Here is a 15,517-nt window from a genome sequence, read left to right on the forward strand (position 1 = left end):
AAATTATCTCCATGGGGGAGGCTTAGGACACCTGTGATCTCATGGCTGAGTGGAACAAAACTGCAAAGCATGTGGACATCAGAAGCTGATAGGCTGGACTGAGAAGTTCAGGTATCTGACCACAGGCTGAGCCTCTGGAAACCTGGATGGAGTTATGAAGAATTAAGGTGGATCTCAAAAAGCAACAGAGAAGAATAAGTATACAGTCTCAGTTCAGACAAATGTAGCAGAACACTGTGTCTAAGTGAGTGTGAGTGTAAGTTCTGTGTTTTCTGCTCATGTTTTCCTGAGATTTCAAAAGATGCTATGGTTAATATCACAACCCTCAGGGTGGCCTGGGAAAGACACAGGAGAGTGGAGGGCTTAGGCAGAGGTTGGCCATGTCAAGGCTGAGGCCGTTTACAGGGCCTGGTCCAGTATTAACAGTGTCTGTTCTGTCCTTCTCACCCTAACTAGATACTTAGATTGTCCCTGAAGCTTAGAGCACAGAGGGAGGGAGGGAGTTCAAGACTTATTCAAGAGAGTAGGTGGGGATCCTTGTTCTTGGCCTCTCTGTCCTTGTGTCACCTCTCTCTGTCAGGCCTAAGGCCACATGATGCACCTACTCTAAGATGGTGCAGCAGGGCTGTGGAAGGACCTGTTAACAGGACGACTTTTTTTTGCTTGAACCCTCACACCCTGAATTTTCCATGGCCAAAGGGTCTATGGGCCCTTGAGAGGATGGAAGAGCTTCAAGAGACAAGTGGGTGGAAGATTGGATAAAAAGATGTATAAAAGCAGGTCTGTGCAGCATCTGTGTTTGGACCACTTCTCAGGTGTGTTTATCTGTTAGTTCCTACCCTTAGGAAGGAGCAACATGCTGAGAAGCACCTGCCCCATGGACCTAGGGCAGGAAACAAATTTATAGACTCAGGGCTCTATAAATACTCCAGTTCTCCCAATCCTATGGGCCTTCTTGAGAAGATGAGGCAGATTAGTGTAGGAAGAGAAGGGGCTTGGAGGCATAAAGAGTTAGAACTGGTGAGAACCCCCAGTTCTTGGGGAGAACCCCCAATTTGCTTGAATCCCAAATACTAGGATGGGACTTTATTGGCCCTGGGGGGAGCTGAGGCCCTAGAACTACTGTATGAGCTAAGTTTTCCTTTTAGATTTCTTAAACAGAAATGGTCTGTGTTCCAGGACAGTAGTGGCTAGAGCAGGGAGAGACAAAAATAACCTACAGACTGTTCATCATGAGTGAAGGAGATACCAACCCTTCCCTAGAGCAATAGGAGAGCTTAGAGCTCCCTCTCCAATGTGGCAAAAGGCCCTCAACTGAGGTAACAGAGTTAGATCCACCTGGGTTAAACTACCTGGAAGGGGGTGCTGGCTTTAAGATAGGCCCTATGTAGGTCAGGTAGTTCTTAGCATCCACCCATATCTGTCCCAGGGGTTAGTGTCCAAATTAGAAGAATCAAAGCCAGTGGAAAGGTTTCTGGCTCACATGGAAGAAAAGCCAGAAATGGACTGTCTCTGAGTTAGGGAACCTTGAAGCCTGCAGTGCTTGAGAGAGAATCATAGCAAAAATGGAGACTCCAGAGCCCTCCTTTTTTTTCGCCCAGTTTGTCCCAGAGAGAAGATGAGCCCCTGGCAGCAAGTAGGACTCCCTCCTCAGCTTGTTCTGGGTGCTCACAAGACTGGCAGCCATGAAGGAAATAGCCTGGCTGCCAGCACAATAGGCCTTTGTTGTGTCTGCTGCACCCAAGGAGGCCTCAGCCTGACCAGGGCCGAGGGACTGGAGGCTGGGTTCCCTCAGGCCAGCTCTCCCACCAGACTACTTTGGAGGTTTCTGCCACACATCTCAGACCAGCCCCTTCTCTGAGGAGGCCACAGAGGGGAGCTGTCAGGCCTCCCAGGTCCCTTCCTTATATATTCCCACCCACTATTCCTCCCTTGCTGTCATGGTAACACTGCCCTGCCCAGCAGGTGGGCCAGGCAGAACCTTTGTCTGGTTTCACAGTGATTCTGACACCAGCACAGCTGGTGTGTTGTGTGAAGCAAGGCCACAATAGCTCCCTCATTGTACCCATTATCACTGACCTCCTTGACAGGTGGAATTTACAGAACAAGAACTCTCCTGGGACCTGCCCTGAAAGCTCTATGATAGACATGAGTCCCAGACCTTCCTCCTTATGTTTTTTCACATGGCAGGTAGTGGACCCTGCTACAGCTCAGACTGACCATTTGGGTGCTCAGGCTGGCCATCAGCACCCAGGCATCAGCAAGTTTTACCTTGTTTTAGATGGGAAAAGGATGGATAGCCTTAGGTTGAACCCCACCATGACGCTGGATCTGGACTTGGATGATCAGCCTAGGCTCCAACTCTTCAAGCAGGAAGCTCTGCAGTGGGATATCCTGAGGTAATTTATTATTTTGCTCAAAATCCTGTGATAAGATGTAGAAACCTTGTCTTCTCTAGACCAGTTGGCTACTATAGACACAGATAGCTCTGGTCATTTTATTCTATTTAGGAGTCAAGAAGGACAAGAAAACAGTGGGTGATAACTGCAGGAATAAGAAGCCAGTGGTCAGCCAGTCCAGACTCCTCAAGACAGCCAAAGAAAACATTTAAAAACAACTTTATTCCCCAACATCATTCTAGAATGTCACTGGCCATTCAGCACAACTTCTGTGAATGGCCTATGACAGAATAGACCAGAATTCAGCTTCATTCAGACCATTTCCATCTGGGACCAAGACAATTAGAGGAATATCAGTAGACGCTTCTGCATAGGGCCCTGGTAGAGCCATGTCACTGAGGCTCCTGTGAAGAACTGGTTGTCTCTGTGCTTTGAGGCTAACAAAACAAACTCCCATTGAGAGCTTTCTGGGTCTGTGTGGAAGGTGCTGACACCCTGGCAATAGATGTGTGATCTGTGAGGACAGGAGGTTTCACTGCTGCATCTACAAGAAAGGAAGAGTCCTGAGCTTATAATTGAGTTTCTTCCTGATGCTCAGCCATGTAGGAAAGGGAAGAAGGAGGAGTTACACTAGCTCTTCAGCATTGTGACCTAGAACTGATGGCATGTGTCTGTTCATCTTGGTAGCACCCAGCTCTTGATGACCATGGAAAGAACATTTATGTAGGATCCCACCCAGAGACAGGTTCAGATGCCTGTGTATGTAAGCAGGAACCGGGTGAGCCTTTCAGCTTACCTCCTCATCCAGGCCCAGGCCTTTCAATCTCATCAGAAGATATCTACATGTTCATGTGACATTTAGGGTGCTCACCAACCCTGTGCCACCTTGAGACAAAGGGATATGTACCACAGCTCAGAGCTGTTGGGCTCTCCCAGGACACGCCCTGGAAATGTCCTCATCAGACTTTAATTGGAGCATCTGAGCAGAGATCAGAGCTTTTAGAGCTGGGTCCATTATAAAGTAGGGCCCAGCTTGTACTTGTACTCTTTCCCTGAGTCTGGGCAGGGTAGCACCCTCTGTGCAGACAAAAGAACAGGTGGACACAACTGCATCACAGATGGAGACAACAGACAGGTCCCTCCATGGGCTGCTATGTTTCTACCAGAAGCCCCCGAGTCTTTTCTACCTTGGCAAGGAGTGCCTCTGCCTTCAGGCAGATCCACCCAGGAGAAAGCCAGTCGGAGCAGAAAGTATCTGAAGACCCTATTCTTCCTATCAGAGCATAGAGCTAGTCTCAGTCATGTTATGCCCCTAGACCTGACCTGTATCTCAACTATCCTTTAGGCTAATGTGTTACACCTCTTCTCTAGTTCCAGCTCTTTGGTCCTTCCAAAGCAGTTACAGATACCAAAACTAAGCTATGTAGACATAGCCCCAAGGGTCTCTACCTCAGGGTCCTGTCTGGCCCCCACCATATTCTAGGGCTCCGTGGGTAGTGGCTGCTCTCATCACCCCTGGGAGTATCTACAAACTCAGCCCATCTTCCCAGGCCAGGCTTAGATGACTGAGAGTCCCACTAGACAAGGACAGGTAAACCTGAGCCAGGAAGTTAGCTAGAAACACCTCTCTTGTTCTGTGCCTACTGGCAAACATCCTTAGGTTTGGGGTCAGAAGGAAATGCTTCAGTCTTCCCAGAACACAGGTGCCCAGTATCCAGAAGTATCTTGGCCTCATTCTTCTCCTCCAAACGCAGATACTCTGTGTGAACATCAGGCTGAGCAAGGGTCCTGATGACTGAGAAGGGACAGGCTGAAGAAGTGGGAATCAGGAAATCAGAGGTCCCTCATGCTGCATGGACAGCTTTTCTAGGGAAAGGAGGGGAGGAGAGGGGAAAAGAGGGGAGGTGAGGGAGAGGAGGAGAAGGAGAGGAAGAGGAGGAGAAGGAGAGAAGGAAGAAGAGAGAGGGAGAGGAATGTAGGTTAGGCTGTGACACCCCTACCTCCAGTATAACTCTTTGGTTCAGGCAAGTGAGATGTGAATTAGGGTGTCTAGGGCAAGCACTGAGACCCCTCAGTGTTAAGTGGCTAGTCTAGACAACTGAAGGGCAATGCCTTAACTCTAACATTTGTTGCTGGAAACTACAACCTGATTTAGGCCAGCCTCCCTGGAGGAAAGTTTGCACCTGAAGGTTGTACACAGGACAGAGCCAGCAGACCTTGCAAAGCTTTCTCTACTCCTAGGCAGAGAGGGACACCGAGTGTTGGAGCCCAGGAGACAGGTCCTTCATAATTAGGAGTTTCCAACAGAGCTGCTGAGTTCGTTATGGAAAATAGTTGGGCCTCCTGGGATCTCTCTGCTGGTTTGGCTAATTGCTGGAGTCGTTTGTCGTTTCATTATAGGCCCTTCCCCTGGGAGCCCAAGAAACAAACATGTCTGGTAGAATCACAGGGAACTCTTAGAATGGGACTTAATGGTTTCATTCCCAGACTACCCTGGGGCCATACCCTCCCGTCCCCAGAACCAGAGACCATATGCTTTTCCAAGCCCTAACAAGAAACCTTGCACCACTAGTCTGATCCTTTTTGTTTTTGTTTTTTGAAACAGGATTTCTCTGTGTAGCCCTAGCTTCTGAAACTTGCTTTTCAGATCAGGCTGGCCTTGAACCCAGAAATCCACCTACCTCTGCCTCTGGAGTGCTGAGATTAAAGGCATGAGCCACCATGCCCTGCTCATTAGGGTGCTTGGGACTGCAGTAGCCTTTGTGCCAGGCTAGTCCTACTTCAGAGAAGGCCCCCTAGTAACGCCTGTGACCCCAGTATTTGTGTCTGTGGAGTTCTAAGGCAACCTGCTTATAGAGAGGGGCTAGGAGAATGCAGTTCCTTTAAGCTCTGGTCAGGAATAGATGCAGAGAAATAGATTCCAGCCAGCGGAAATAGCCAGAGTTGAGGGCTGGTGTCTGAGAGGTGAGGGGGTCAGGTCCCGTGCATTCGTACAATATGCACCTTTCTCCCTCCTAAGGCAGCCTGCAGTACCCACAGATCTGGAAAGGAGCTGCTGCCTACAGCAGTTCCTATGGCCTGGGCCTAGCCGCCCAAGCACCATGCCCCACAGGGGCCTCCCTACCCTGGTTTTTGTTCAACCTGGGCTTGGCGGGCAAGATGGGGGCAGGAATGTGTGAGCCTACCGCCCCCTTGCCTGCGTCATCAGAGCTGCCTCCCTCTTAGCCTATCAGAGCCCGGGGGACACACCTGTTGGGGGCCAGGAGCAGAGATTGGCTGGCAGGCAACAGACACCTGCATGGGGCGGAGTGAGTAGCTACATGTAAGGCGAGCCCAGGCCACACTGTCCTTCCCCTTCCTGGCTGCGAGCTGTTTCTTTCCTCCCCATTGTCCCTGAGTAGTCGACCTGTGCCAGTCCACCGTGCACCCTAGTTTCCTTTGTGTTTGAGACTCACCTGAAGGGAAGACAGTCATAGTTTCCTGTGACTCCCCAGCTACAACGCCTGAGGCTGAATCCGGCTGAGGGAAAGTTTGGGTTGATGCCAAAGCTGGGCGCCCAGCCCTATCCACCACGGCCGACAGGTATATACGGGGGTGATGGATGCCCAAGCCTCTTTATATCCTTTATAAACCTTGGTTTACACCCCACCTGGTGGGTCCTAGGGCACAGGCACAGTGCTGCCTCAATACTGGGGGTGGAGCGGCTTGCAGCTCTGCTCAGCAGTGGAGGATCCTGTCAGGAACCTGTTGGGGCAGGTAGCGACGGGCAGGAGGGAGGCCACACAGGCCTGAGAATACCACTGTAGGGAGAGGCTGGACGGCCCCTATGTGTCTGACATGGAGTAGGACGAATGGTGGTGACAAACCTGTGCCCCGTAGATCAGCCTCTGTCTATGAACTGTATATTGGTGGGTGCAGAACAGAACAGGCTTTCTTTCCAAAGAAGAAAGTGGCTCCTTCAACTGTGCCACAGCCGGGATTCAGATGTGGAGCCATCTTGGACTAGGCTTGGGAGTCTCCAGGGCTCCACAGACTGCATCTTTGGACCAGGTGGGTTCAAGCACTTGGAGAGCAGAAAACAGACTCCTGCCATTCCTGGAAATATATCCTTCTGGAAAGTTCTTTCTTAAAGCAGCCACTGCTGCTGTTCCTGAGATACTTTTTCCGCCACAGTAGACTGCCGCCTCAGAGGTGGGTGCAGGGAAGGGTGCGGCTGGCAGGCCTGAGGACCTCACCCTCTGGCGGGTCTCTGTGTTGGGAAGGGCTTGCTTTTGCCAGCAGCCGTGACCCAGAGTGACCTGTGGTCAGAGGTCGGCTGCGACTTGTAGATTGGTGACAATGAGAGATCAGAATTGCTCTGTCTTGCCCTCATTTGTCTGGCTTTTTCTCACTTGTTAATTTCTGAGGTGCCAACAAAGCCAGGACCATACTGAAGGAAACAGAACAAATTCCTCCAACCATTACTCAGGATCAAGGTCAAAGTCTATTTTAAAGATTTTTTTTTCTTCTATGCTAAATAACACAGCACTCATGAACAGCGGTATAAATGCCTGGTTGGGGGAACTGTTAGCCTGTGCTTGGTGTCCACGCATGCTCAACCTTGAGTTTGTATCCAGATGGCCAACTCTGAGTTTAAACTTAGGAGGTGATAACGTTGAAAGGAAGTAAGGTTAGTTTTCTTAAGGCATAATATAGAGTATATTGTTTAATTGTTCTTGAACACAAGCCGTAGGATGCAAGAGTGCAGGGTTTTAATTAATATATGGTGAACATTTTAAGCCTTTTTTGAGCATTGGAAAAGTAGTTCAGTTTTGTTTTGTTTTTCTAGTAACCCAGATAAAATGTTAGACCAATTGGCAGATTGTTGAATTAAGCAAAATGTTTTGCATTTATGAAAATGCAACTGAGCCATAAAATATGGATGCGGTCCATTGTTAATTCTCAGACATCTTCGTAATTTGCAAATGCTTTATTTGCAAACTCAATTGGTCAGGATGTTCTTGGTGTGTTGTTAGGATTACGTAAAATGGCCTAAAAAGGAGCCTAGTACTCAGGTGCAGTGGATCTGGAGGGTGTGCTATACAGCTGAAGGGCTGAGGGACAATGCTGACCGCTGTGTGGATGAAATGGCGGCTTTGCCTTGAAGACACGTAGTTCTAACAGACGCTAAGTAGCCTGAGTGTAGACAAGACAAGCCTTTCCTGCCCCCACCCCCCACAGCCGCTGGCATCTAAGTTTGGCTGATCTGCTGCGGGAGAGGTTGAATTTCAGAGCTTTGTTCTCTGGCCTCACCATTGATTAAGGGCTGTTGGGCAAGTTAACCAGCGACTCACTTTTTCACACTGGGATTGCATTCCTCTGCCATAAATCCCTACCTGCGCTGTACTTGCAGGTGGGGATTAAGGCACTCTGGAAAAAGGGGGTGCTTACTGCACAGGAGTCTTGGGGGCCCTGCACTTCTGAATCTATCCCTCAATTTTCCTAAACTAAGCCTGGTAGATGCTGTGGGAACCATGATCCAAACCTCACTTCCCAGACACAGTTGACCAGATGGGCACCACACAGGGCTCCAATTATAACCTCTATTTTTGCTCTTCATTTCTTGACCCATTTCTGTCATGTTTCTTGACTCTTCCTAACCCCTCCTTGTGCTGGATAAAGCAGGATCTCTCCCAAACTCAGCAGTGCTTTGACACCAAGGCACCCATTCCCAACTAATGACTTCTAGCATCTGTTTAGCTTTTAAGTTTTGCTGAGGACCTGCAGGCTCTTCATATCAGAGACTGCCCTACACACAAATTTCTCTCTCTCTCTCTCTCTCTCTCTCTCTCTCTCTCTCTCTTTCTGCTGTCTGGGCACCTGTCCCTGTACATCTCAGCCTGCTAGGCAAGAACAGGATTCAGTACAGAGAGGGTGGTCTGACCCTTTGGCTTGTGGCCTGACCAGCTTTGTACCCTACCCTTCTGTGTTCCCTAAGAAGTGCTCTGCCTGAGTAGTCAACAACACAGGCTCACCAGGCTCATCAGATACCCATCTGTCTTCCCTGTATCTTTGACACGACCAGAAGGGGAAAGGCAACATCCTTGGTGCTACCCTCATCCAGCTCCCACAGAACTGAAATTCCACTTAGTTTTAAAAAAAGTCTTCAAGCATTGATTTTTATGGGTCTCATAGGATAGAGCTAAAAAAAAAAAAAAAACCAAACAAACAAAAACCTCAGGGAAAGGAAAGTATATCTGGGAGGTGTTTGAGAGCCCCAGACACAGTCTGTGCACCCCCATCTGCTATGCCTTTGCTCCAAGTCAGGTCCTCTGAGAATTGTTGGCCATGGGGAGAGGGGCTGGAGAGTTCTAACCAGCAGCTGCTCAAAGGCAGTGAGACCTTTGTTGTGGTCCAAGGAAATCAGGACAGGGCCTGAACCACCCGTGTGGCCTCTGTGACAGGAGATGCCAGAAAAACATGATAAACTGCTTTGGCAGTCTCTCCAAACTCAGGAAATACTCGTGTAAAGACAGAGATGGGATGAGGAAGGCACAGACTTGGTCTCTTTCAGTCCCAAGTATCCTTGGGGGCAGGTGCTCAGTTTTCTGGCTCTGTGTGGAGACTATAGGCCATGCCCTTAGCAACAAGAGGGTCAAAGAACACTCCTATTCAAAACATACCTGTGCAGATGTGGCTTGGCACTGCAGGCTGTGGGGATGTGATCATTGTACTTCTTTTGGGGGCTGCTGTTCCCATATACTTAAAATGTCGGACCCCAGACCATCAGACAGCAAACCCCACCACCTGGTCCCTCATCCCAGTACCCCTTTTTGGCCCTGAGAAAGGCAAGTGGGGGCTGGGCAGGAAAGTAGACACCCAGAGACAGAGGCCCATTGTCCACTGGCTGAACCTTACCAACCTTAAATAGACTGGCCTAATGGGACTGGGCCTGATGTCCAGGATATTCTGTAGTAGGTATCCTTAGATGGAGGGCCTATCTGTGGCCTGATCATGACTTTGCCATTGGTAAAATGGAACTCTTCAGGGCTGTCAAAGAGCTCCCAAGTTCTCACCTGGGCCCCAAGCTAATCCACTGCAGGCCAGGTCTGGCTGGGCACGGGAGCTTATCTATGGCCACTGATGCCAAACCCTTCCTCTGAGCCTCATGGAGAGGTAGACAAAGGCCTCAGGGTCCATGAGCTTGCCATCTTAAATTTTTTTCCTATTATTTCCAAAAGAGAACTTGATTCTAATTCAAGCTGTTGAGCTCCCCACTTCCTATCTTTGGAGATGGGTACTATAAGGTCTCCCCTTTGCCCTTCAGAATGAAGGGCTCTCTACTGTTGTCCTGGGGCTACCCTCATTCTGCAGTACTCTGGAGGTTAGGACCATGGAATCTAGTCCTCTTCAACTCTCTGCTGGGCGGCCTCCATACCCAACTTGGGCAGTCGTGGCCATCTTACTGGGCAGCATTGGATAGTGTCTGATCTCTAATACTGCCTGGTAATGATGACGGCGGAGCCCTGCATGCAACAATGGAGCCGCCTCCTGATCCCAGTCCCCAGAAGCTCTAGTTCCACACATCGCCTACTCTATCCAAGGTTGGGCTATGGGGCAGAAAGTTAACCTTGGGGGTAGGGGCTTTTAGGAGAGCTTCCTCTAACCAGGTACCTCTGAGAGCCTCTCTGTGTCCTGGGATTAGGGGCTTCCTACCGTTGCCCTGGGGGTACCCCCCTACCAGTGCTCTGGGGATTAAGACACTCGGGTACCTGGGTCCTGCCTACAACACCCAGGCAGGTGTTGCCACCACACCTAGCAGGTGTGGGCTGGGTGGAACTGCAACAAAGGCTCTAAAGGGCTAAGTCTCAGCCTGGGCTCAGAGGGCCTCATGCCAAAAGCTGCCTCACCCAGATCTGGGAGCTGTGTACTGACCCTTAGTGGGGTTCCTCAAGTCTGGGATGCCTTGCCTTCCTGTATCAAGTAGGTACTAAACTACAGACCAGCAGCACCCAGCAGTCCCCTTGCTTTGGACCAAGCAGGCAGTATAAGTCAAGGTCAACTCCTCTCTGCTGGCCTATTCCAATGCGCATATAATCCTTGGCTGTTCATGGCACCAGCTCCCTGAGGGTGGAAACTGCATAACCTACCCTGTATCTTCCTGCCAAAGCACACCTGGGCTTCTGTGGGCATCTTACCGGACAGTGCTGGATTTCTTGGCTTGACTCTAACACTGTCTGGTAACGATGTTCAAAGGTGACCCACCACTCGCCGAAGTCAGGTTGATGATACACTTGTCCTAGCTCCTAGACTCCAGATAGGCCAAGACTGAGGATGTGCTGGGCTTGCAGAGGGCCTATCTCAGCTCTACAGATCAGCGGTCAATGGGGGCTGGACCTTACCCAAGGTGGGAGCCCTTGTCTATTACTTTTTGCTGGTTTTACCATGCGAGGGGTCCTGGGATAGAGGCAGTTTGCCACTCATTCCCAGAGCAACAATGTCCTACTTTTGCCAACTTCCCTGCTGGCTAGATTTTGGGGTTCTGTCAGGATCGTCAGGATGCTGGGATAGCTAAGGAGACATAGTGGACAGCACTGTTAGCATAAGGACTCTTACTACCAGGTGCCTATGGGACCAATGGGAGGGGTGGGATCAGGGATCTGAGCCTGAACACAGAATTGTGATGTCACCAGCTGTTTCCTAATTAAGTACAAGGAACCTCCATTCCTTCCCAATGGCTGTCCAGAATAGGAACTTTGCCCCAAACCAGCATCCAGGATTACTTCTTATCTTTCTTATTTAAAGCCAGAGTACAGGGCCAGGGAGCCCAACCCAGCATGAACCTAGAAGCCTCTCCCTGGGGAGGGGGTCTGTTCCTGGCCTCAGTGTTACTCATTAACCTGTCAGCCATTCAGAAACCCAAAGAGGTGCTGTGATGAGCATTTGCCAGTTAAGAATGAGCAGATGACTCCCCTGCCGCACTTATGGACTTCCACCCTTGGGGACCAGGCACTGGGCTGGGGCCTGATAACAAATCCTTAGAGTAGGTCCTAGAAGGGTGAACCCCAAGAATGGTCCTTGGACCAGAGCAGGCAGGAACATCCCCCACCTTCCATCCACAGGTGTCAAATCAGGAATAATTGCCGAGATGGGGAGGCCTTCGCACAATGCGCTGCCTGCTGATGGCTGTCTTACCAGACATGGTTAGATCTCGATGCCTCTGTCTAATACTGTCTGGTAATGCCGTCCATCCACGGCTCAATCACCGCTGGAGACGACATCCTCACCACCTTATGGACACTGAGTAGAGACAACTGTCCAGGGCTGGGGCCTTCATGCCCTCTATCTAAACAGACCAAAGTTTGAGTCCAGCCCTAGCTGTCTCCCTCTGACATTGTGGTAGCTTTCCATCATAGCCATAGCAGATCCTGGCCTCCCTCCATCTCCACATCTGTCCCTTTCAGGAGCAGTCAGTGGAGCTGTCACGGTGCCACTGACCCCCAGAGCCCACTGGGCTTCACCCTGAGAGACCTCCAGCTCTGGTTGGCTGGCACCTGTGGGTTCTTCAGCCCGTGCTGTCTACACTGGTATGGAACTAGAGGAGACCCAAAGCCTTAGTCCTTAGTCCCCTCTCCAAAATTCTCAGATCATGGGCACAAGTAGATAAAAAACAGGGCTAACTACTGTGCCCAAACCCAGAATGGAAAATAGGGCATATGGGTTTCAGAGGCAGGGCTACTGCCCAGATGCCAGACCAAGTGATAGTGACCCATACCCAGGGAATATGCTGGCTGCATAGCCATGTGTTGTCTGCTTGCTCATGAGCAGCCCACCTCCAGCTCTTAGGGCCAAAGGAGCCATCCTTCAGTAACTCTGGATGCTGAATACCCCAGTCTTAAAACCTACGACCCCCCTATCCCTGAGAATTTTCTAAAGGCTGTTTCTAAAACTGTCCCTCCAGAATGATTGCCAACCCTTACAACATTTGTTGTATGAGCAGCATGAGTTTTAAAGTGAACCTCTTTTCTAAGACCCTATATGTACCTCAGCACCTTGACTCCTTCCTGCAAATCTGAAGTTGGCCAATACAGTCTGAGTCCAGCAGAGCCAAGCCCTATATCACCCACTGCCCTCCCAGAAGGGACCCAACATGTCCTTAAAGGTTCCTTAGTACTGGTCAGGCCACTCCCAGAGAACCATTATATGGAGATTGGCCTCCCACAGAGGTCTGCTGTGCCCCAAGTGAATAACTGGACCCTCCATCTAAGGTTCTTTCTGTGTGACTGGGGGACTTGTCTGCCCATTGTGCACTCTGTGATGGGTGGTCTCCTTATTGTCCTCTCTTAAAGCATTGAAAAAAAAAAAAAAAAAGCAGGGGGGAAAATCTCTGTAAGGCAATAAATTGTGTGATTTGTGAAGTCATGCTTTGATCGCCTCATTTTAACCATACCGAACACTAACAAGCAGCTTTGTGAAGGATCAGGTTGAGGACACAGGGATTCCAATGATCTGTGCTCCCAGCAGAGAGGAGAGAAGACCTACAGAAGAGAGACACGGGGCTCATTGTACCCAGCCAGTCACCACACAAGCTAATCCACAAAAATGGGGCCTGTATCCCAGCCAAGAGTCAGCATTGGAGTGAGAATTGGGTGTTTGTTTTAGGCAGAAACCAAGCCCAGGGTCTCATGAATGTAAACAGCCACTCTACCACTGAGCTACATCCCCAGCCCCAGGGGTGAGAATTGAAAATGTCCTTCATACCCCAGGATCAGGACTGCTGGCTTCTCTCCAGGATTGAGCTTGCTACCTGCCTAGGCTTGGAGACCATAAGCCCCAATAACTCAGTCCAGGGCTTAGCAGAAGTGCTCTGTGCCCCAGCTCACTTGCTGTCCCACCCTCCTAATCTGGAGCAGAGAGGTCTCCTAAGCCAACACTGGACTAACCACAAAGACCCCTGCCCCCAGCACAGCATAGAAAGGGCAGGATTGGTGACATTAAGTCCCACAAATGGAGAATGACAGCCTATCAGCACTCCTGTCCCCACAGGCACGGCTGTGGATGGTGCTCCTTCAGCCTAACACAACCACCCACCCTGCAGCGGGAGAAGAGACCTCAAGTGAGGAGTCGCATAGGTGACTAGAGAGGCTCAGCCTCAGAAAAGATGGAGCCCCTTAGCATGGGCAGAACCACAGAAAAACCTGGAGAGGAGGGTTAGAGAGCAGCCTAAAACAACAGTTGTCTTCCAGAATTTTCAAGATACGCCAAGGCCGTAGAGGGAGTCCTCATGCTTCTTCCTCCTCTTAGTTCACAGGCCCCGTGGCTTTTGGCCACATACCTTGTCTCTGATTCTCTCTGAGGTTGTCATCAGTCATTGGGTTTAAAGTTCACCTGGTAAAATACATCATATCTGTACAGACATTTATTTTAAAAATAAAGTCATGTTCATGGTCTCCAGGACTCAAGATATGGTCTTGTTTTTTTGGAAGCACCATATAGTCCCTGTCAAACCGTTGTAACTCTTACCAAGCTCTGAAAGACATGTGAGGACCATATGGATGAAAACTTGGGTTCAGAAGCAGAAGTCACACCAGGCCCTAAGGACCTCAGGAGGAAACTATAAATCGGCACCAAAAAAGCCGCTGTAAGGTCGGCTTAGTGTCAGATCCTATATCACAAGGTCTGAATTAAGGAGTCCCTGTAAATGCTCAGGATGATCCTGGAATAATTTATGGGAGACATGGGGACATGGGGAGGGGTTATCTATACAAGACCCCTACTCAGCCTCAGCACCCCCCAACCTATTTGACCTCATTCTCCACCTCTTGTTCTGTCCAGCTTCTGTGAGGTTGCGCATCAGCTCTACAGTGGCCCCTTTCACCATCCACCTAAAACTCTTGTTTACCTTTGGGCAGCTGCTGAATCATAGTTCCCTAGTAATAGTTGCCTGGCAACAGTTGCCAAGTCACCACTGTTGTATCCCCACAGAGGGTTCCTAAGACCTTGCAGAGCAGGTAAGACAGACTAGCTGGTCACTAGCTGAGGGTCCTGACTAGGGCTTAGGCTGAGTCATTGCCCTCCTGTGCCCCATTTTTGCCCTTTTCCAGAAGTAGACAGAGACTGGGCAGCTTAGCTGAGCTCAGCCCTTTGCCAAGGCCACTCTCTTTCCAAACCCTGGTGTCTCAGCCAAGAAAGGCATTTCTTGTGGGGTGGGGCTGGCCCATGTGGGTAACTCAAACTCTGGGGAGGGCTGGGATCCCTTAGAAGGAGCTCTTTGCCTAGAGCCATGTTTGTCTCCCCCCAGAACTGACCCCTCAGAAGGGCAACCTCCTGAAATCCACTGAGAACGCATCCCCAGTGAGCGCTGCTTGGGAGGCACCAGCCCTTCAAAAAATGTCAGCACCTTCTCAGAGCCCAGTGCCAAATGCGTGTCTGGGGAAAACTTCAGCAGAGCACTGACAATGGTCATTTTCTTGACCATCTTCAGGTTTAAAAACCGCATCTCCTGCCCTTTGTACGGGGGTGTGATTTCTTTTTGTCTGACCAGGTAAAAAGCTTATTTTAAACTTATTGTAAAGACTTTAGGCTTGTGTCTGGCTCCTTGCCTGGAGCTTTTCCTCAGCTTTTATGTAATATGCTGAGACTCATGACCACATGGTTTGCTTCAATATTGGACAACTTGCTCCCTGAAATAGTAACTGAAACTTTTTCTGTGAAACTTCCTTCTGGGTCCTGGGTCTCATCTTCAGAGAGACCCTGAAACATGTTCACTAGATAAGTGCAGCAGCTGGCAGCTTCCCAGTTTGGATGCTGTATCACAGGCCTTCTTCTCTTAGGTAGATATATTCCTACTTACCCACTAGGTTTTCTATGAAGTTTTTGTTATTTTGTGGGGGCTTTATTTGTTTTTTAATTTTTGAGAGAGGGTTCCTTCTAGCTCAAGCTAGTTTCCAACTTATGTAGTCAAAGGTTACCTCGAACTTCTGATGTTCCCTAAGTAGTGAGATTATGAGTGTATATTATCATTCCTGTTTCATGTTACTGGGAGTCAGATCTAGGTTTATGCATGTTATGCAGCACTCTGTCAATTGAGCCCTTGATATTTTTTGTTTTCCAGAAACAGTGTCTCACTATGTAGCCTA

General features: G+C 49.6%; 1 protein-coding gene across 1 annotated transcript in view; it reads left to right on the forward strand.

Annotated features, from left to right (window-relative positions):
* The first annotated feature begins 2,319 nt into the window (after nt 1-2,319).
* The window catches only part of Ttll10 (tubulin tyrosine ligase like 10), a 30,516-nt gene continuing 17,318 nt past the window's right edge, over nt 2,320-15,517 (forward strand). The window contains exons 1-3 of the mRNA XM_055615065.1: nt 2,320-2,399; nt 3,466-3,590; nt 5,924-5,981. Of these exons, the coding sequence (XP_055471040.1) occupies nt 2,320-2,399; nt 3,466-3,590; nt 5,924-5,981 (263 nt within the window). The remainder of the gene's footprint in view (nt 2,400-3,465; nt 3,591-5,923; nt 5,982-15,517) is intronic.

This window comes from Psammomys obesus, unplaced genomic scaffold (assembly GCF_907164565.1).
Source record: "Psammomys obesus unplaced genomic scaffold, mPsaObe1.curated_primary_1811, whole genome shotgun sequence".
Taxonomy (NCBI): Eukaryota; Metazoa; Chordata; class Mammalia; order Rodentia; family Muridae; genus Psammomys; species Psammomys obesus.